We start from the raw sequence: 21235 nt of genomic DNA on the forward strand, positions 1-21235 counted from the left end.
GAACTAATCTGAAATCTCATTTCAGCTGACCAAGCCGACGCATGTAAGTTCCAGGCATGCAATGAATTCTCCGAGTGTCACGTCAACAGGCAGACAGAAGAAGCCGAGTGTGTGTGCTACCCTGGTTATGTCAGTGTGGACGGACTGCCCTGCCAGAACATCTGCAAACTCAGACCAAACTATTGTCTCAACAATGGCAAATGCCAAATAGATCCACTGAAGGGAGCTGTCTGCAGGTTTGTGACATGTGGGGGAGATGCATGTATATGTACAAGGAAAATATTTAAGTAAAGAAAGCTGATCAATTCTTAAAAATGTCAGCTTCATAGAAACCCTGAATCCATTAAACCTGACGTTTTCTCAAGTTCAACCCAAACCCAAAGGGCAGCACGGTAGCATAGTCGTTAGCATCAATGCTTCACAGCTCCAGGGTCCCAGGTTCGGTTCCCGGCTGGGTCACTGTCTGTGCGGAGTCTGCACGTCCTCCTCGTGTGTGCATGGGTTTCCTCCGGGTGCTCCGGTTTCCTCCCACAGTCCAAAGATGTGCGGGTTAGGTGGATTGGCCAGGCTAAATTGCCCTTAGTGTCCTAAAAAGTAAGGTTAAGGGGGAGTTGTTGGGTTACGGGTATAGGGTGGATACGTGAGTTTGAGTAGGGTGATCATTGCTCGGCACAACATCGAGGGCCGAAGGGCCTGTTCTGTGCTGTAGTGTTCTAAATCTAAATTTACAGCAGAATAAAGCCTTTCAGTTAAATCACTGACACATAACAATTTTCTCAGAAGAGGACATCTTTACATTCAACTCAAGTGCTTCTCCGGCAAATAGCTCTGACATTCAGATTTTTCCATTAACAAGACGGAAATGAGGGGCGGCACAGCAGCATAGTGGTTAGCACTGCTGCCTACGGTGCTGAGGACCCAGGCGCAATCCTGGCTCCGGGTCACTGTCTGTGTGGAGTTTGCACATTCTCCACGTGTTTGCATAGGTTTCACCTCCACAACTCAAAGATGAGCAGGTTAGATGGATTGGCCAATCTATATTGCCTCTTAATTGGAAGAAAAATAGCTGGGTACTCTAAATTTATTCCTTTTTGAAAAGAAAAAGAACAAGACGGAGACTGAGCTTATATTTACCCATCACTTCTTCCCATATCACTACTGATCCCATCTGAGTGACTTCTTTTTACTTACTTTGCATGATTGTAAAGCAGTCAAACATTCATTCTTTTGCTGTTCATTCCTCTTTCACGCCGAACAGTTGTATTCAGTTTAAGAGAAGAGTGGGTCTAAGACTAGTATTTTAAACTTAAATAAGGGCAATTATGAGGGCATGAAAGCAGAGCAAGAAAAAGTGAACTGGAAATTTATGGGTATGGGATAGACAAATAGAGATCCAGTGGCAGACATTTAAGGTGATATTTCAGAATGTACAGAATAGATACATTTCAATGAGAAAAATTCCACAGGGAGGACCCACCATCTATAGTTAACTAAAAAGTTAAAGATAGTATCAAACTTAAAGAAAAAGCACATAATTGCACAAAGACGAATGACAGGTCAGAATATTTTTTTCAAGCAAAGAATGACTAAAAAATTAATGAGGGGAAAATTAGAGTGAGTGAAAGCTAGCTAGAAATATAAAAACCGTTGGGAAGAGATACTTAAATAAGAAAAGAGTTAAAGAATTGAGTATTGGTCCTATTGAAAGTAAATAATTGAAAGTAAATAATGGAAAGTAAGGTATTGGCAGATGAATTGAACAGGTATTTTGCTGTGGTCATCACGATAGGGGATACAAGTCACATCCCAGAAATGGTGGCAAATCGTGAATTAGAAGGAAGCAAGGAAAATAACAATCACCAGGGAAGTTGTATTTAGAAAATTGTTTGAATTGGAGGCTGACGAGTCCCCAGATCCTGATCCTCATCCTAGGGTCTTAAAAGAAATGGCAAATGAGATTTTATTTTTGCGTTGGTTTTAATTTTCCAAAATCCACTAGATTCAGGGAAGATTCCAATAGATTGGAAGATGGCAAATGCAACTCATTCATTCATTATGGGAGAGTGACAGAAAACTACAGGCCAGTTAGCTTACCATCTGTTTTGGGGGAATGTTAAAAATTATTATTAAAGAAATTATAACAGGGCGCTTAGATAAATTCAAGACATAGGCTACATGGTTTTGTTAAAGGGAAACATGTTTAACCAATTTATTGCAGTGTTTAAAGAAGTAACATGTGCTGTGGATAGAGGAGAACTTGTGGACGTGCTGTACTTAGATTTCCAGAGCCATTTGATAAAGTGCTTCATCAAAGGCTTTGTGGAAAATAAAGGTTCATGGTATAGGGGCGTCACAAATTAACATGAGTGGAAGATTGACGAGCTAACAGGAAACATAAAGTGGGCATTAATGGTTTGTTTTCTGGTTGGCTGGAGGTGGTGACTGGCGTGTCACAGGAATCAGTGCCAAAATAATAATTGTGTTGCTTTTTGAATGCTGAAAAATAACTTTTATTTGCTGATGAATATTATGATTCGGTGAGTCAGGTATTTCTAAACATGTTCTATGGCCATCTTAACCTTGTAAGGAATGTGGCAAATATTTACCAAAATGTTGCCAGCAATCCAAAAAGTTACGTTTTGAGGACAGAAAGCATAACATAGGCTTATATTCCTGGATTATGCAAGGTTGGGGGTAAATTAATAGGCTGTTTTAGAATTTTAAAAGGAATTGATAGGGGAGATAAAGAGAAACTTTTCCATGAATGGAGGTATCTATGACCTTGCATTTTTGCATGACTCACCCTTCCAACCGTCTGGGAACCACGGGGAGGTCGGCTCAGGAGGGACCGGGAGATCCCGCCAGTGGGAAGGGCCTGAAAATCCCACCCTATGTGAAATCACAATCAGGCTATACAAGGGAGAAGTTGGGAAATATTTCTTCGCACAAAGGGGAGTGGAAGTGTGGCACTCTGTCCCACAAAGACTAATCAATGTTAGCTCAATTAATAATTTTAGATCTGTAATTGGTAGATTTTTGCTAAGGGTATCAAAGCAGGCGGCTGGTGTTCAGCGACAGACCAGTCAGCATCTGTTTAAATCGAAGGGCTGAATTGCTTAGTTTTGTACCTATATTTCCTCTAAAACTGATCATGTGACTATCCAGTTTCCTCGAAAATCACTGCCTCTTGGCTTGTTTTGATCACCTTCTTTTTCATTGACCTCAGGGGATCCACAAGATTCCTTCATCTGTTCCTTTTTGCTCAACGTCATCATATTACATTTTTTGGTTCATGATTTAGCAAACCATGGGCTGGATCCTCCGCCGGCGGGATGTTCCATTTTGTCGGCAGCCCGGGGGTTTCTCGACAGTGTGGGGCTTCCCCACAATGGGAAACCCCATTGACCAGCCAGCATAACGGAGCATCCCGCCAGCGAGCTGAAACAGAAATGTGGCACGGCAGGACGGAGAATTCAGGCCCACGTACTTTCTGCTGATTGCCACACCTAGTCCTCTTGTTCAATGGTTTGATTGTGTCGCCTTTGTGTCCACCATCAATGGGGTAGCAAAAATCTTCTCATCGGTCTCTCCCTGTAGGTCTTGTGAGGGCGAGAACAGTGTCCATTTCTAAAGCTGTCTGTGGGTTTTCTTACAGTATGTTAAATGCATTTTCCCCAAACAACTCTCAGCTCTTGATCCTAAACATGACCATTGCCCCTATATAGGGGGCTCTTCCAGCACTAATCGCATTGCCAAAAATTATACAAGAAAAATCATGCCATGAAGCTCAATTTAAACATTGGAAGATGACTGACATATCTGCCATATGGTGTCCATGTTGGTCATCTTCCACTGTTTAAATTGAGCTTCATGGCATGATTTCCTGCTCAAATTTGATTTTTATATCTCCCCAGGATCTCAAACTGAAACTCCTCACTTGCCTCAATTTTTTTCTCCTTCAATGTGCTAAACCTAAAAATGGTCACCAAATTATTGTTTATCAATTTTCCCAGCCTTCTCACTTGTCCTTTTCAGACTTAGTGACACTCTGCACTTTTCTCTGGGGTTCTCAATTTAAAACTAATCTAGCTGGAATAAGACTTGAATGAATTCGGTATTGAGAAGAGACATCACGGCTTAACTTCCTGCACATTATAACATCAATCCAAACGTCTAAATAAACATTAATGCTAAATAGGAAATGACAGAACAAAATCAAAACCTGTTAATGTGAAGCATAATTCTTTGCAACAGTTTGAAGTTTGAAACGTGTCCTAATGTTGACATGCTGTCTTGTTTTCCAAAAGCGAATCTTGTCTCGGAAGGCACTGCAGAACAAAATAGTATTTTGTCCAGATAATTCTTACATTCTGAATTCCAGATGCCACATAGAATCCGACTGGTTATATCGAGGCAAGCACTGCACAGAACTCGAGTCTAAGCCACTCATTACCATGGTTACCATTATGTCCATTTTTGGCTTCCTGCTCCTTATTTCGACTCTTACTCTCATCTTGCCAAAGATGTTCCACAAACCGGTGAAAAACAAGAGCGATCGTTTTCTGTAAGCTTTTTATAATACTTTTTTTTTTCCAAGTTTTTCTTTCTTTCAGAGGCCTTTTTTTCACTCTTGCATTTTGAAACTCCTTTTGTCCAAGATTTTTCTGATAATGTATGTGGAATTCGAAATCTGTTCTGTAACATAGATACATCTATGGTATCGAGAACAAGGCAAGTGTTAATCCAGCCTTTGAACATGATGAGCCATTAATTATTGACCATCAACAACCAACTGATTCTCTCAGCATGCCTAGCAGTTCAAGCACCATCACTGCTGTTGCAGCACCCCCTCAAGAGTTAAAGAAAATGCTTGAGAATGTAACCTTTAGCAAAGAGGTAACTGAATCAAATTTCTTTTAATGTACGCCTTTTTCTTTTTCTGCATTGACTAGAACTCTTTCATTTTTTTTATTGAGTGGGATGTTTATTTTTCCATTTTACATCAAATGATTTTTTTTATTGATATTTTGCTCAAATTGAATGACAATGGACACAAGTGCATGACTCGAGCATATATAAATACAGCATAAGAGGCATTTCATGGCATTTGTAAGCAGCAAGAGACAGCGAACATTCAGACTGGAAACAAAATTTATTCAAATTGTCAGCAGACATTGAAAGTACACCGATTACTTGAATATTAAGTGCTGTATAAAATGAAACACAAGTTCGGACTATCAGAATAAGCATAAATATTTATTCTGCTAATGTCATGAAAAACCTGGTCGGAATCCATAATTCCACCCATTAACAATAGATGGCAAGCTTTTATTATCATCTCATTGATTGAAATGAAATGAAAATCGCTTATTGTCACAAGTAGGCTTCAATGAAGTTACTGTGAAAAGCCCCTAGTCGCCACATTCCGCCGCCTGTTCGGGGAGGCTGGTACGGCAATTGAACTGTGCTGCTGGCCTGCCTTGGTCTGCTTTAAAAGCTAGTGATTTAGCCCAGTGTGCTAAACCAGCCCCTCTTTGTCCCTCTTGACCTCCCCTCCACTCATTAGTGTAATAATCTTAATTGAGATTTTCCATTTGATGGGGGTTGAATTCTCAAAACCCATGAAAACTGCAATCAGAGCCAACCCGTTCTTCATAAAGGAAGGAAATTTGTCAAATGCGCCAGCTTTTCTTTTGACAAGATGCGTTATGGCGCCGCTGTTTTGTGTTACTGATAATGTACACAACTGCAGTCTTGTTCCTCGAACAGTAACTCTGGAAGCTGTACCAACATCAGTTAGTCAAGAGAAGTCGATGCATATCAGCAGATTTTGGAATACCATGAAAACTCTATGAGGTCAAATGATTGCATTTAAATGCTTAACACAACATCACATTCTTTTGTCTGTTACTGCAATCTGAGCAGTGATAACGTCCAACGTGATAACGTGCCTTATATGCACACAATGGACACAATTTTCCCAAAGAATTGCTTAGTGTGGTACCTGGTGAGAAACAAGGTGCAACTTCTATCAGGTGGATCAGCGCGGTCCAGCCACCCATAGACATTTTTGGAGCTGGGTGATGCATGCTGTGGGACCAAAAGAAGGCAGCAAGGCCGAACCCATAGAGATCAGGGCACTATTTTTAAAGTGCGTCCGATCTCAGAATAACACTGCAGCAACCACCCCACCGCCCCCCCCCCCCCCCCCCCCCCCCCCATCACTGCCTAGGCTCCCCTCACATCACTGGCAAGGCCCCACCCCCCATCACTGGCAAGTCACCCCATCACCAGAAAAGCCCCGCCCCTATCACCGGCAAGGTCCCCCCCAGTCACTGGCTAGGCCCCCCCAATCACTGGCATGGCTCCCTCCATCATCGGCAAGGCACCCTCAATCACTGGCAAAGCCCCCCCATCATTGGCAAAGGCCCTCGCTCACTGGCAAGGCTCCCCCATCTCTGGCGAGGAACTTCCCCAATCACTGGAAAGGTCTCCAATCATTGGCCAGGGCCCTTCCCCCATCACTGGGAAAGCCCCCCCAAAACATGGCAAGGCCCCCAATCACTGGCAAGGACCACCATCCAATCACTGTCAACCCCCCCCCTCCCCCCCCCCCCCCCCCCACTTTATGTCAAGATCCCCCCTCTTCAATCACTAGCAATGGCCCCCTCCCAATCTCTGGCATGCCCCCCCCCCCCCACCACAGATCACTGGCAAGACTCCTCCTTGCTGTCAAAATTCCTCCCCCTCAATTGATGTTAAAGCCCCCCCCCCAATCACTGTCAAGGCCTTCGCCCCATCCCTGGAGGGCTCTCCAAAATGCTTGTAAGCAAACAACCCCCCCCCCCATCGCTGCCAAGCCCCTCCCTTCAATTACTGTCAAGGCCCCATCAAATTGCTGGCACAACCCCCCTCCCAACTTTTGGCAAAGCCCTCCTAATAGTTGGCAAGGCCACCTCCCAACTCATTAGCACTGCCCCCCTTCAATCCTTGGCAAGGCCACCCCTAGAGTCAATGGAAAGGCCACCTCAAATTGCTGGAGCACCCCCTCCCCCCAAAAAAAGATTCGTAAGGCCCCCAATTGCTGGCAAGCCCCTCCAAATTGCTGAAAAGGCCCCCTTCAACAGTTGGAAAGCCCCTCACTCAATCACTGTCAAGACTGCCCCCCCCCCAATCATTGGCAAGGCCCCTCCCTCAACAATTGGCAGGCTCCCTCAAGTAAACAACAAACTGCTTCAGACCCCTCTCCCTTCAGGCCCCACCTCAGTCACCCTTCCAGGCCCTGCCCATCCACAATACTAACCTGTCACTGCCCCCTACACCTTGGCAGTGGTAATCTGTTACTGCTAGATTGGCACTGCTAGGGGGCCGCACACAAACAGTCTGGTCTTTCTAGGAAGGACTTCAGTACAGAGGAGGCTCCGACAGAAAAAAACTGCGGTCAGAAACAAGACCTGCTCTTTCTAGGAAGCACTCCAGGACAAAAACAAAGCCTCTATGAAAAGAAACACCTGCTCAAAAGAGGAAGCACTGCAGAGTTAATGAACTGTGTAGTGTTATAAAAATAAACAAACCAATCCCGCATTTGAAATAGCCTTGACCTATCAATCAAGAGGCTAGTAAAAGGTAATGGGCCATGAAATTGAATGTAAAAAGTGCAGTTCAAAGCTTTTCGGCTTCTCAGCAAGCCCACAGGGTTAGAAAAATGAAAGGGGAATGACATTGAATGTGAAAAAAGAACTTCAAAGGCTTCCAGCACATCAAAGGGAAGACTTTTACCTTCACCTGACAGATCATTGATATTGACATGCTGGGGGAGAATTTTAAGGTTTTCAAGGCTACAGAGGGAAGACTTGCCAAAAAACCCTCATCCCAGGATTGTTTGAAGGCAGGTAGTGGGGGGTGGGGATGACCTTGGCAAGATGTTCATCTTTATCGATGAAGTGTTGAAGGCTGCAAAGAAGATGTCGTAGTTTCTCCGCTCTGGGAAAGTACTGGACGATGAAGGGTACTCTGTCAGTTGTGTCCCGTGTTTGTCTTCTGAGGACGTCGGTGCTGTTTTTTGCTGTGGTGCATTGGAAGGAAAACTAAGTAATGAAAAAAAAGAGGTTCATGTTATCAAGGCGTGGATCCATTCAACATAAAGTGTTGAGGAAGGATTCCATGATAATGCTGCCATTAGGATGATCTCTTCCACTACCTGCTTCCCCTCCTCCAGCTCCTGCTTGTTATATTACATGATTGTAATACGTCGTTACTCTTTTGCTTACTTCCAGAATGGTCTGATGGTTGCAGTTCAATAAAACTATCAGTCTTCAAATTAAGCAAATAACATTTAATGAATAATGAATATAAATATCAATGAGTTTGTTCACTCTTCTACAACTATAACTGATGATTAGGTAAATAAGAAGAAGTATAAAGAATGTTTAACTACACATGCCAAATAAGCTATATCTCTAGCACTCTGCTATCTAGTCACTCCTGATACAAAGAGGCGCAAAGAACCTCTGAGTTCAGTTTATATACATGGATCCGGTGCAGCCATCTAGTGGTTGTCTAGCACTATCATACAGTTGTTAATCCTTTACATACCAGCAGATATACAAATCACTACATCCCTTTTTTTAACATATTTTCTCAGTTTCAAGGAAAATTGTATAACAATAAGTCATGAAATGTTTGTCAGTACACATAAAACTGGAGTAATGCCTGTACACAACAATTGATATATTACAAGTTCAGTCTGTTTGGTTTTTGTCGTCGTCTTGTCTTCTTAGCTGACGAGGTGGTGAAAGTGATGTTTTCACTGTCTTGTGCATGTCATCTGAATTTCTGGTATGCAGTAAATTGTCACGAAAAATTGACTGTCAAGTTTAAATCTGGAAAAATTTGGTCGTATAATCGAATATTTTGCAATACACATCTGTTTCGTCGAAATATCATGCCTTCCGCTGGTTTTACTACGTAGGAGCGTGGAGCTGCTTGCCTAATTATTGTTGCTGGAGCAGACCATCCTCCATCTGGAATTTTGATTCTTACTAGGTCATCTGTTGTGAGTGGGTCCGCCCCCTCATGTGCTCCTACCTCCACCTGCTGTACTGGATCAGTTGCGGGTGTGCTCCTGATAGTGTCCCAGGAGCCTCTTCACTAAAGTGCCCAACAGAGGTGAATGTCTGTGGGATGGTGGAGGGTGTTGGAGACAGCTGCAATGGGAAATCACTGTCATCCTCCAACCTGAGCTCTGGGGTCTCCTGAGTCTCGAACGGAGGGCTAGTGTCCTAGCTGCTCTCAGTGTCACTGCTTGGCCCACGAAGGGGGGAGGGGCAGTGGCTGGGGACGGGGGATGCCAGATGGACCCACCCCATCACCAACACTTCCTGCAAGACGCAAGACAAGGTGCTCCAGCATCAATAATTAGACTGCGGGCTGGGGGTGGGCGTGGGGGTGGAGGTTGGTGGTGGTCTAGGGTGAGGGTGTGGTAGGGTTTGAGGTGAAGATGGTGTTGGCATGACGGTGGTATGGGGATTAAGGATAGGGTGGGGATAAGGATGGTGTGGTGGTGAGGATGATGTGGGGGTAACGATGGTGGGTGATGAGGATGGTATGAGGATAAGGATGGTTTGGGGGTGAGGATGGTGTGGGGGTGAAGATGGTGTGGGGGTGAGGATGGTTGGGGATAAGGATGGTGTGGGGGTGAAGATGGTGTGGGGGTGAGGATGGTGTGGGATGAAGATGGTGTGGGGGTGAGGATGGTTGGGTATAAGGATGGTGTGGGGGTGAAGATGGTGTGGGGGTGAGGATGGTTGGGGATAAGGATGGTGTGGGGGTGATGATGGTGTGGGGTGAAGATGGTGTGGGGGTGAGGATGGTTGGGTATAAGGATGGTGTGGGGGTGAAGATGGTGTGGGGGTGAGGATGGTTGGGGGTAACGATGGTTGGGGGTGGTGTGGGGGTGAGGATGGCGTGGGATGGTGTTGCAGGTGAGGGTGGTGTGGGGATGGTGTTGGGAGGTTGGCAGTCTCACTTCCTCGCACGCAGCCGAGCTCCACCTCAGCGACCTCCCTTTCCTCTGGGCTGCCACCCACAGCCAGGGCCTTCTGCTCTGCCATGCTGAGGACCCGCAGGTCTGGTGGTCCCACTCCTGTCTTCTCCCACTCCCGGCAGTTGTGCGCGGTCTACCCCTGGGGGGAGGGGGGGGGGGAGGAACACGACAGTGTTAGACAATCTAACACATGCAGCCCAGCGGGTGGGTAGGTGATCCAATCTTTGACCAGGGCTGCATTCATTCAGATTGAATCTTTTATTTTTCATGGTCGGGTAGGGGGATGCATTTAAATTTCATCAGTATCTAACAACTAACCAAGAATTCTAAAATTATTACTATATTATCAATAGGTGACTTCATTACAGAAGTGTTGAACTCACCCTTGTGTTTTCTCTGTTGTCTGAATGTAGACATGGCCGACGGCAGACAGGGCACCTGATAAGCAATGGAGTAAAAATTATCAAAGAACATCCACCTATTCTGGAGAACTTGAAGATGAAGACAGGGCACTATCGACAGAATAATCATTTTGATCTAACATTATCCATTGCCCACATCACTTTTAATTTTGAATTAATTGCCATAAAAAGTGCAATGGTGAAATTAATCACATTAACAAAGCATTGTAGCCACCATTTAACATTACATACTGAGCTCAGATTCTACGTTAAGAATTATTGAAGTACTGATATAATAGAACGTTTTTCTATTTTATTTGCATAGGTCACTGGAGTCCCTCACAAGGCCAGGTCCGACAAGCTAGCACTGAAAAGTGTGCAATGTGAGCAATATCCAGAACACAGAGAGGTGAGCTTTGGAAAGGAAATAAGATTTTAGATACGGCAACATCAATTTGTGCAGTGTTACTTGTGATTTTGCACAATTATATATTATCCTTATTATGTATGCTTGGCTGAGAGCCCAGAAATCCATTATCCTGGTATAAAACCTGATCATCAGGGAAAGCAATGCTTGGATTGGGAGCTCTGGTTCTCTGATTTCTTCTGTCAATTGCATGATATTTATTGAAAAAAGATTAAGAGATGTTTCAAATCCTTGCAGTTTAAGCCATTGATACGGCCAATTTTTGCGCCATCTGCAAATTCCCCAATCGTGCCACCCACATTTAAGTCTGAATTATCAACATTTGCAACAAACAGTTAGGAGTCCTGAAGAACACCATTGCAAACTACCTTCCATTCCAAAATACATCCATCAACCCTCCTGTTGCTCAACCAATTTTGGATCCAGCTTGGCACCTTCCCTGTATCCCATAAGATCTCATTTTCCTGACCAGTCTGCCATGTGGGACCTTGTCAGATGTCTTACTGAAATCCATATAATCAATATCTGCAGAAATACCTTCATCACTCCTCCTTGTTACTTCCTCAAACAGTTCTATGAAGTCAGTAAGGTACGATCTTCCCTTAAGAAAACCCTGCTGACTATCCCTGGTCAATTCGTGCCTTAGTAAGTAACAGTTTATACTGTATCTCAGAATTATTTCCAATAATTTGCCCACCACTGAAGTCAGACAGACCGGCCTATAATTTTCTGACTTCTTCCTTGCACCAATAATGCCATAACGTTCGCGGACCTCCAATCCTCTGGTACCTCGCCTGTACCTAGTAAGGATTGGAAAATGATCCTCAGAGCAGCCATTATTTCCTCTCTGGCTTTATTCAACAGTCTGGGATACAATCAATCCGGCCCTGGTGACTTATCCACCTTCAACAACGCTAGTCCGTCCATACTTTCTCTCTCACTATGCTTATTGTATCTAATATTTCACACTCCTCCTCTTTAACTAGAATATTTGAATCAACCCTCTAATTCACAGAATCCCTACAGTGCAGAAGGAGGCCATTTGGCCAATCGGGCCTGCACCGACCTTCTGAAAGAGCACACTATCCATGCCCAATCCCCAACTCTATTCCTGTAACCCCACCTAGGGCAATTTAGCATAGCCAATCCACCTAACCTGCACATCTTTGGACTGTGGGAGGAAACCGGTGCACCCGGAGGAAACCCACGCAGACAGGAAATAATGTGCAAACTCTACACAGTCACCCGAGGTCAGAATTGAACCCGGGTCTCTGGTGCTGTGAGGCAGCAGTGCTTAACCACTATGCCACCATGCCACCTGAGTGAAGACAGAGACATAGTAATCATTGAGAACCCTGTCCACATCTTCTCAATCTACCCACATGTTACCATGTACAGCTCTGATAGGCCTGACATTTTTCTTAGTCATTTTCTTGCTCTTAATGTTTTTTTTTTCATTCTTTCATGAAATGTGGGCATTGGGCTGTGTGAGCATTCATTGCCTATCCCTAAGTGCCCTTGAGGGGGCAGTTAAGAGTCTACCAAGTTGCTGTGGGTCTGGAGTCACGTGTAGGCCAGACTAGGCAAGGATGGCAGATTTCCTTCCCTAAAGGACATTCATGAACCAGGAACCAAAAGACAAAATGCTGGAAAATCGCAGGAAGTCTGCCAGTATCTGTAGGGAGACAAAGGGTCACCTGGACTCCAAACAGTAGCTCTTTTCTCTCCCTACAGCTGCTGTCAGACCTGTTGAGATTTTCCAGCATTTTCTCTTTTGGTTTCAGATTCCAGCATCTGCAGTAATTTGCTTTTATTCATGAACCAGATATTATTTTATAATAATCGACAATGGTTTCATCAGTAGACATTGAATTCCAGATTTTTATTGGATTCACATTTCATCATCTGCCATGGCAGAGTTAGAACCCCAGTCCCCAAACCCCTGGGTCTCAGTATTACTAGCCCAGTGACAATATGCACTACGTCACTGTGTAAACGCCTTAAGATTTGCATTGATTTAACCTGCCGATATTGTTTTGTATCCTTTCTTTGATTTCCTCATTTTCATTTTTACTTCACCCCTGTACTTTCTGTACTCCTCTCGGCTTTTTACAGTATTAAGTCTTTTGTGACTGTCATGAACTTTCTTTTTTTGTTTTATCTTGACCTGGATGTTTCTCAATGACCAGGGGCTCTCGATTGGCAAGACTACCAGTTTTCTTTGTGGAGGCATGTCTATACTGTGCCCGTAGAATTTCGTCTTTGAATGCCTCCCACTGATTTGACAGTTTTTCCTTCTAATATCTGTATTCAGTACACCCTTGCCAGGTCATCGCTCAACTTTGTAAAATTTGTCTTACCCCAATTTAGTACTTTTACTCCTGTTCTATCTTTGCCCTTTTCCATAGTGATGCTAAATCTAGCTATATTATGGTCACTATCTCCAAAGTGGTCCCCCATTGCTACTTTATCCACTTGCCCAGTTAAATGTCCAAAGACTAAATCTAGAAATGCACCCCCTGCCCCTACAAAAGCTCACTTAATGCAGTTCTGGGGCTGGTTTAGCTCACTGAGCTAAATCGCTGGCTTTTAAAGCAGACCAAGCAGGCCAGCAGCACGGTTCGATTCCCGTACCAGCCTCCCCGGACAGGCGCCGGAATGTGGCGACTAGGGGCTTTTCACAGTAACTTCATTGAAGCCTACTTGTGACAATAAGCGATTTTCATTTTTCATTTCAATAATTGTTCACCTTCGATGCCCTTCACGATGCTTGTGTCCCAATTGATATTATGGTAGTTGAAGTCCCTAATGATTATTTCCCTATTGTTTTCCCAGATGTGTGTTCTTCTGTCTTTCTCTCAATTTTTGGGAGGTCTCTTGTACAGTGTGGCTTCAACCTTTTCTATTTCTAACCTCAACCTATCTGGCCTCATTTGATACTTCAATCAGTATATATCCTTCCTCACAGCTGCAATGAATTCTTTAACCAATAATGCGACACCCACACCTTTTATAAAATCCCGCCCCCCTCTATCCTGCCTGAAAACTCTATATTCAGGCATGTTGAGCTGCCATTTTTGTCCCTCCTTAAGCCAAGTTTCCGTTACAGCAATGATATCGTGTTGCCATGTGTCGATCTGTGCCCTCACCTCATCAGCTTTGTTTAATTTTCTCCTTGCATTTACATTTTAACACTGCCAAATTCCTGTGCTGTACATTTTTAAACCTGTGCCGCTTCTGTCTTTCAGAATTACTCACTAATGTTCTATCTCCCATTCCCAGCTCTGCAATTTCCATCAGCTTCCCATCCCTCTGCCAGTCTAATTTAAACCCTCCCCAAAAGCACTCCCAAATCTCCCTGCAAGGATATTTGTCCCAGTCCTGTTCAGGTATAAACTGTCCAGCTTGTAGAGCCCCCACCTTTCCCAGAACCATTCCCAATGCCTCAGGAAACTGCTGCCCTCTCTCACACACCCAGCTTTCCAGCCACATGATTAATCGCTCAATTCTCTTTTTTTCTATGCTTGCTTGCACATGGGACTGGGAGTAATCCTGAGATTCCTGCTTTAGAGGTCCTGGTTTTCAATCTGAAATGAAATGAAAATTGCTTATTGTCACGAGTAGGCTTCAATGAAGTTACTGTGAAAAGCCCCTAGTCGCCACATTCCGGCGCCTGTCCGGGGAGGCTGGTACGGGAATCGAACCGTGCTGCTGGCCTGCTTGGTCTGCTTTAAAAGCCAGCGATTTAGCTGAGTGAGCTAAATCCTTCCTAGCTCCTTCCTAGCTCAAAAGTTTGATTTCAGGACCTCATCCCTTTTCCTACATAACTCATTGATGCCAAAGTGGACCGTGACCTCTGACTGATCACCACCCCGCAGAAGAATGTCCTGCAGCCAGTCTGTGACATCTTTGACCCTGGCACAGGGGAGGCAACATAATGTCCTGGGGTCATGTCTACGATCACAGAAACGCATGTCTTCCCCAATAACAAATCCCCTGTCACCGCTGCTCTTCCCCTCTTCTTCCTCCCGTCCTGCACAGTGGAGCCACCAGTGGTGCCACAAACCTGACTCCGACTGCATTCCTCCAAGGAACCGATGCACTCACCAGCTTCCAAAATGGAAAACCAATTGGTGAGCGAGACCGCACGGGGACTCCTCCACAACCTGCGTGGTTCTCTTGGACGGTCATCCATTCCCTTTCTGCCTCCAGGCTCCTAGCCTGTGGTGTGAACACCTCTCTGAATGCGTTATCCGCCTAGGCCACACCCTCGCGGATGAATCACAGTCACTCCAGCCGCACTCAAGCTCCAAAACCGGAGCTCAAGTTTATGCACGTGGCAGCACTTCCTGAAGGTGTGGTGGGAAACCATTTTTAAGGAAAACATAACATTGTATTTGGAAAGGCATGGATCAATCAAGGAGAGCCAGTGCTTAAGGCAAAGCGTGCCTGACTAACTTGATTGAATTCTTTGATGAGGTAACAGAGAAACTTGATTAAAATAGTGCAGTAAATGTTGTATATTTGACAAAGTGGCACACAAGAGGTTCATTAAGAAAATTGACATAAAGCAAAGGGTGCTGATGAGGTGGTTTGCAGTGGTGTTCCACAATCGTTATTTTTGGATCCATTGCTCCTTACAATTTTTATAAGTGACCTAGACTTGAGGGATAGAGAGCGACATTATAAAGATGATATGAAATTTGGCAAAAAAGAAGATCGCAGTGAGAGTAGTTATAGGCTGTAGTATGTTATAGAGAGGATAGTGAAATCAGCAGATAGGAGTTTAATGCCTCAAAATGTGGAGTGATATACTTTGAAGGGACCGATATGGAAAACCAAAATATCACAACTTTGAAAATATAGCTGAACAGTGTCCTGGAGGTTAACCTTAAATTCCTAAAGATGAGAACAATCTTAAAGGATTGACAACACTTCAGTGGTATTGAATTAGACCCAGTCCCACGGGCATACTTTAAAATTAGAAGTTTAGCTCACTCAGCTAAATCGCTGGCTTTTAAAGCAGACCAAGCAGGCCAGCAGCATGGTTCAATTCCTGTACCAGCCTCCTTGAACAGGCGCCGGAATGTGGTGACTAGGGGCTTTTCACAGTAACTTCATTGAAGCCTACTCGTGACAATAAGCGATTTTCATTTTCATTTCCATTCATTTATTCATGGAGGGGTTAAAAATCATTGAGTGCAGCAGAGTTGCTGGGAACTGATAAGACTGCAAGTTACAAGTGGCGAAAACGAGGAGAATGAGGGATAAAGAGGAACTTTAATAGAAGCCTTAAATCACTGTTCTCCAGATAACGGTCAAGGCCCATGCACATGTGTTAGTTAGTGATTGGATAGTATAATGATTTGGACATGTCTTGTTAGTGAGTGGATATTGTAATTAGGCAAGCGTATAGATGCTGTAATTGGCTGAACATAAACATGTATATCAAGTGTCGGTATATTAATTGTAAAAGGCTACAGATAATGGTAAATTTAAATGCATACTCTTGATTGGTATATGTTAATCAATTAGATGTTAACTTCAAGGTATAACATTGGATGGAATGTACTATGTGGAGAGTCTTTATGCCATTTTATGGTTACGGCTCACTTCATGCTTGAATCAAACGGTAAAGAAGAATCCTGTCTGTGCCTGGCCTCTCAGGTAGAAGAAGCACACCCAGTGTGGTTGGATAGCCGATAGTTCCCCAAACAATTCATAAAATAAAATGTATCTAAAACCAACTTCTCTGTTTCATTTACTGGCATGTTGCTTGTGTGACTGCAGGGTCTAGGAACGGGGCTGTCCAATCACATCACTGTGAATGTGGAGGTTGAGAGTGGAGACAGTAACCTGTGCAATTAGTCAGCTGCTCATAATCATATTGGTGCATTTGTTTACAGTTTTGGACAATACCGGAATCACAAGCGAATAGTGCATCTTTCCATAATCTCCCATCAAGATGGAAAATGGAGTCTTCTGCTGAAGTAACCACTTTCTGAAGAGGAGTTCAATCACAACCCGTTTTCACATGAGATCTGAAGTCTCTGCCTTGTACAGTAGCTCCGACGACTCAATTCATTTATATTTCTGTATTTTGATAACTATCTTGATAGCCATGTGCTGATGAATATATCTATTAAATAATATACTGGGGGAGGGGTTTAATTAATAATGTTCTTCAAAGTACATTGAAATTGACTTTTCTTAAAGTGAGGAATTGTGCTTTTAGAGTAGCATGGAAGTAGCTAAAGTCCACTTTGTTACACTGCTATAAAAATAGTGCTATCTTTATCTACACCTCTCCCTCTTCCTTTATGACACTCCTTTGATCAATACTTTAGTCTCCTATCCTAATATCATGGTATGTAGTTCACTGTCAAATTGTATCTGATAACAGTCCTGTGAAGCACCTTGGAATGTATTACTATGTGAAAGGTACAGGATAAATACAAGTTGTTATTATGAGCACATCTTGGGATTTCTGTGACAGTAACAACTTCCCAACTTCAGAGGAAATAATCAATATGGCACCAGATAGATTGCCAGAACTATAATCATTGTTAAAACAATGTTCTATGTGTGGGTTTAATAATTTCAAAATCCTCATTTCTCGTTTACAAATCTCTCAACTGCTTCACCAAACCAACATTTCTGAGTTCCTCCACCTTTATGTTCTGTTTCGATCTTTTTGCACCTCTGTCTTTAGCCTTTGATACATTTCCCCCCAAACTCTCAGCCTCTGCCCCACCATCAGTCGTAGAGCGAAAGCTTCCACGGCACTATTCTCTCCTTTCTTCTCTCCCTCCTGTAAAGGCCCCTTAAAACTGTGTTAGCTCTCTTAACTTCTCCATTTAAACTCTCTGTTCTTATCTCTCTCTCCCTCTCTCTCTCTATGAAACGCCTTGCAATACTTTTCTTCATTAAAGGCGTCACGTAAATGCAAGTATTTTGTGCTGGTCATCAATGATGCTTTATAGTCCTAATGTAATGTTTTGTACATTTACAGCAAGAACATGAAATACTTGTGTCAAGAATCAAACTTGAAAGAAATAAACATACGTACAAATTACTAAACCCAATTCCTGGAGTGGGGAGATTTTATAGATCCCACGAGAGTGGGAAATATAGGGGTGTGAGGAGGACGGGATTGTGATTTCTCAACGGTGGGTTGAGATGCAAAATAAAGTCAGCGGTATGATCGCGGCACATTAAGCCTTACATCAGCCTGCATGCAAGCAATAAGTACTCATTAGCCTGAAGCTGTTTTTTTTAACTTTCCCAATTGAGGGGTAATTTAGCGTGGCTGATCCACCTACCCTGCACATCTTTAGGTTGTGGGGGTGAGACCCACGTAGACACGGGGAGAATGTGCAAACTCCACACGGACAGTGATCCGAGGCTGGGATTGAACCCGGGTCCACGGCGTTCACTTCCTCAATGTGAAGCAGCAGTGCTAACCACTGCGCCACCGTACCGCCCGCGAAGCAGTTTTTTGAATTTGCTAATGCCCTTCGGGAGGGTTTAAACTAATTCAGCAGGGGTTGGGAACTTGAATTGTAGTTCCAGTATACAGTGAGAATAGTGAGGTCATGAGTAAGGTTTCAAGGTTGCAGGAGTGTACCGGAAGGCAGGAAGGTGGTTTAAAGTGTGTCTACTTCAATGCCTGGAGCATCCGGAATAAGGTGGGTGAACTTGCAGCATGCGTTGGTACCTGGGACTTCGATGTTATGGCCATTTCGGAGACATGGATAGAGCAGGGAGAGGAATGGTTGTTGCAGGTTCCGGGGTTTAGATATTTCAGTAAGTTCAGGGAAGGTGGTAAAAGAGGGGGAGGGGTGGCATTGTTAGTCATGGACAGTACTACGGCGGCAGAAAGGACGTTTGATGAGGACTAAATACTGAGGTAGTATGGGCTGAGGTTAGAAACAGAAAAGGAGAGGTCACCCTGTTGGGAGTTTTCTATAGGCCTCCGAAAATTCCAGAAATGTAGAGGAAAGGATTGCAAAGATTATTCTGGATAGGAGCGAAAGTGACAGGGTAGTTGTTATGGGGGACTTTAACTTTCCAAATATTGACTGGAAACGCTATAGATCGAGTACTTTAGATGGTCCGTTTTTGTCCAATGTGTGCAGGAGGGTTTCTTGACACAGTATGTAGATAGGCCAATGAGAGGCGAGGCCATATTGGATTTGGTACTGGGTAATGAACCAGGACAGGTGCTAGATTTGGAGGTAGGTGAGCACATTGGTGATAGTGACCACAATTCAGTTACGTTTACTTTAGCGTTGGAAAGGGATAGGTATATACCAGAGGGCAAGAGTTATAGCTGGGGGAAAGGCAATTATGATGCGATGAGGCAAGACTTAGGATGCATAGGTTAGGGAAGGAAACTGCAGGGGATGGGCACAATTGAAATGTGGAGCTCGTTCAAGGAACAGGTATTGCGTGTCCTTGATAAGTATGTACCTGTCAGGCAGGGAGAAAGTGGTCGAGCGAGGGAACCATGGTTTACTAAAGTAGTTGAATCACTTGTCAAGAGGAAGAAGGAGGCTTATGTAAAGATGAGACGTGAAGGTTCAGTTAGGGCGCTTGAGAGTTACAAGTTAGCTAGGAAGGAATTAAAGAAAGAGCTAAGAAGAGCCAGGAGGGGACATGAGAGGTCTTCGGCCGGTTGGATTAAGGATAACCCTAACGCTTTCTATAGGCATGTCAGGAATAAAAGAATGACTAGGGTAAGAGTACGGCCAGTCAAGGACAGTAGTGGCATGTTGTGCGTGGAGTCCGAGGAGATAGGGGAAGTGCTAAATGGATATTTTCCATCCGTATTCATGCAGGAAAAAGGCAATATTGTCGAGGAGAATACTGAGATACAGGCTGCTAAACTAGAAGGGTTTGAGGTTCATAAGGAGGTCATGTTAGCAATTCTGGAAAGTGTGAAAATAGGTAAGTCCCCTGGGCCAGATGGGATTTATCCTAGGATTCCCTGGGAAGCTAGGGAGGAGATTGCTGAGCCTTTGGCTTTGATCTTTATGTCGTCATTATCGACAGGAATAGTGCCAGAAGACTGGAGGATAGCAAATGTTGTCCCCTTGTTCAAGAAGGGGAGTAGAGACAATCCCGGTAACTATAGACCAGTGAGCCTTACTTCTGTTGTGGGAAAAGTCTTGGAAAGGTTTATAAGAGATAGGATATATAATCATATAGAAATAAATAATTTGATTAGGGATAGTCAACATGGTTTTGTGCAGGGTAGGTCATGCCTCACAAACCTTATTGAGTTCTTTGAGAAGGTGACCAAACAGGTGGACGAGTTTAAGCAGTTGATGTGGTGTATATGGATTTCAGTAAAGCGTTTGATAAGGTTCCCCGCGGTAGGCTATTGCAGAAAATACGGAGGCATGGGATTCAGGGTGATTTAGCAGTTTGGATCAGAAATTGGCTAGCTGTAAGAAGACAGAGGGTGGTTGCTGATTGGAAATGTTCAGCCTGGAGTTCAGTTACTAGTGGTGTACCACAAGGATCTGTTTTGGGGCCACTGCTGTTTGTCATTTTTATAAATGACCTGGAGGAGGGTGTAGAAGGATGGGTGTGTAAATTTGTAGATGACACTAAAGTCAGTGGAGTTGTGGACAGTGCGGAAGGATGTTGCAGGTTACAGAGGAACATAGATAAGCTGCAGAGTTGGGCTGAGAGGTGGCAAATGGAGTTTAATGCAGAAGAGTGTGAGGTGATTCATTTTGGAAGGAGTAACAGGAAGGCAGAGTACTGGGATAATGGTAAGATTCTTGGTAGTGTGGATGAGCAGAGAGATCTCAGTGTCCATGTACATAGATCCCTGAAAGTTGCCACCCAGGTTGATAGGGTTGTTCAGAAGGCGTACGGTGTGTTAGCTTTTATTGATAGAGGGATTGAGTTTCGGAGCCATGAGGTCATGTTGCAGTTGTACAAAACTCTGGTGCGGCCGCATTTGGAGTATTGCGTGCAGTTCTGGTCGCCGCATTATAGGAAGGATGTGGAAGCTTTGGAAAGGGTGCAGAGGAGATTTACCAGGATGTTGCCTGATATGGAGGGAAGATCTTATGAGGAAAGGTTGAGGGACTTAAGGCTGTTTTAGTTAGAGAGAAGAAGGTTATGAGGTTACTTAATTGAAGCATACAAGATGATCAGAGGATTAGATAGGGTGGACAGTGAGAGCCTTTTTCCTTGGATGGTGATGGCTAGCACGAGGGGACATAGCTTTAAATTGAGGGGAGATAGATATAGGACAGATGTCAGAGGTTGGTCTTTACTCAGAGTAGTAAGGGCGTGGAATGCCCTGCCTGCAACAGTAGTGTACTCACCAACATTAATGGCATT

The 21235-nt window shown here is 43.9% G+C and overlaps 1 protein-coding gene across 2 annotated transcripts in view; it reads left to right on the forward strand.

The window, feature by feature from the left end:
- The window catches only part of LOC119969352 (interphotoreceptor matrix proteoglycan 1), a 153357-nt gene extending 135399 nt beyond the window's left edge, over window positions 1-17958 (forward strand). The window contains exons 14-18 of one of the 2 annotated variants that reach the window (XM_038802884.1): window positions 26-236; window positions 4382-4564; window positions 4707-4896; window positions 10772-10855; window positions 16780-17958. In XM_038802884.1, the coding sequence (XP_038658812.1) occupies window positions 26-236; window positions 4382-4564; window positions 4707-4896; window positions 10772-10855; window positions 16780-16878 (767 nt within the window). In that variant the 3' untranslated portion in view covers window positions 16879-17958. The remainder of the gene's footprint in view (window positions 1-25; window positions 237-4381; window positions 4565-4706; window positions 4897-10771; window positions 10856-16779) is intronic. The other variant, XM_038802894.1, reaches the window with a different exon arrangement.
- The last annotated feature ends 3277 nt before the right edge of the window (window positions 17959-21235 follow it).

The sequence above is a fragment of the Scyliorhinus canicula genome, chromosome 1 (genome assembly GCF_902713615.1).
Source record: "Scyliorhinus canicula chromosome 1, sScyCan1.1, whole genome shotgun sequence".
NCBI classification, from domain to species: domain Eukaryota; kingdom Metazoa; phylum Chordata; class Chondrichthyes; order Carcharhiniformes; family Scyliorhinidae; genus Scyliorhinus; species Scyliorhinus canicula.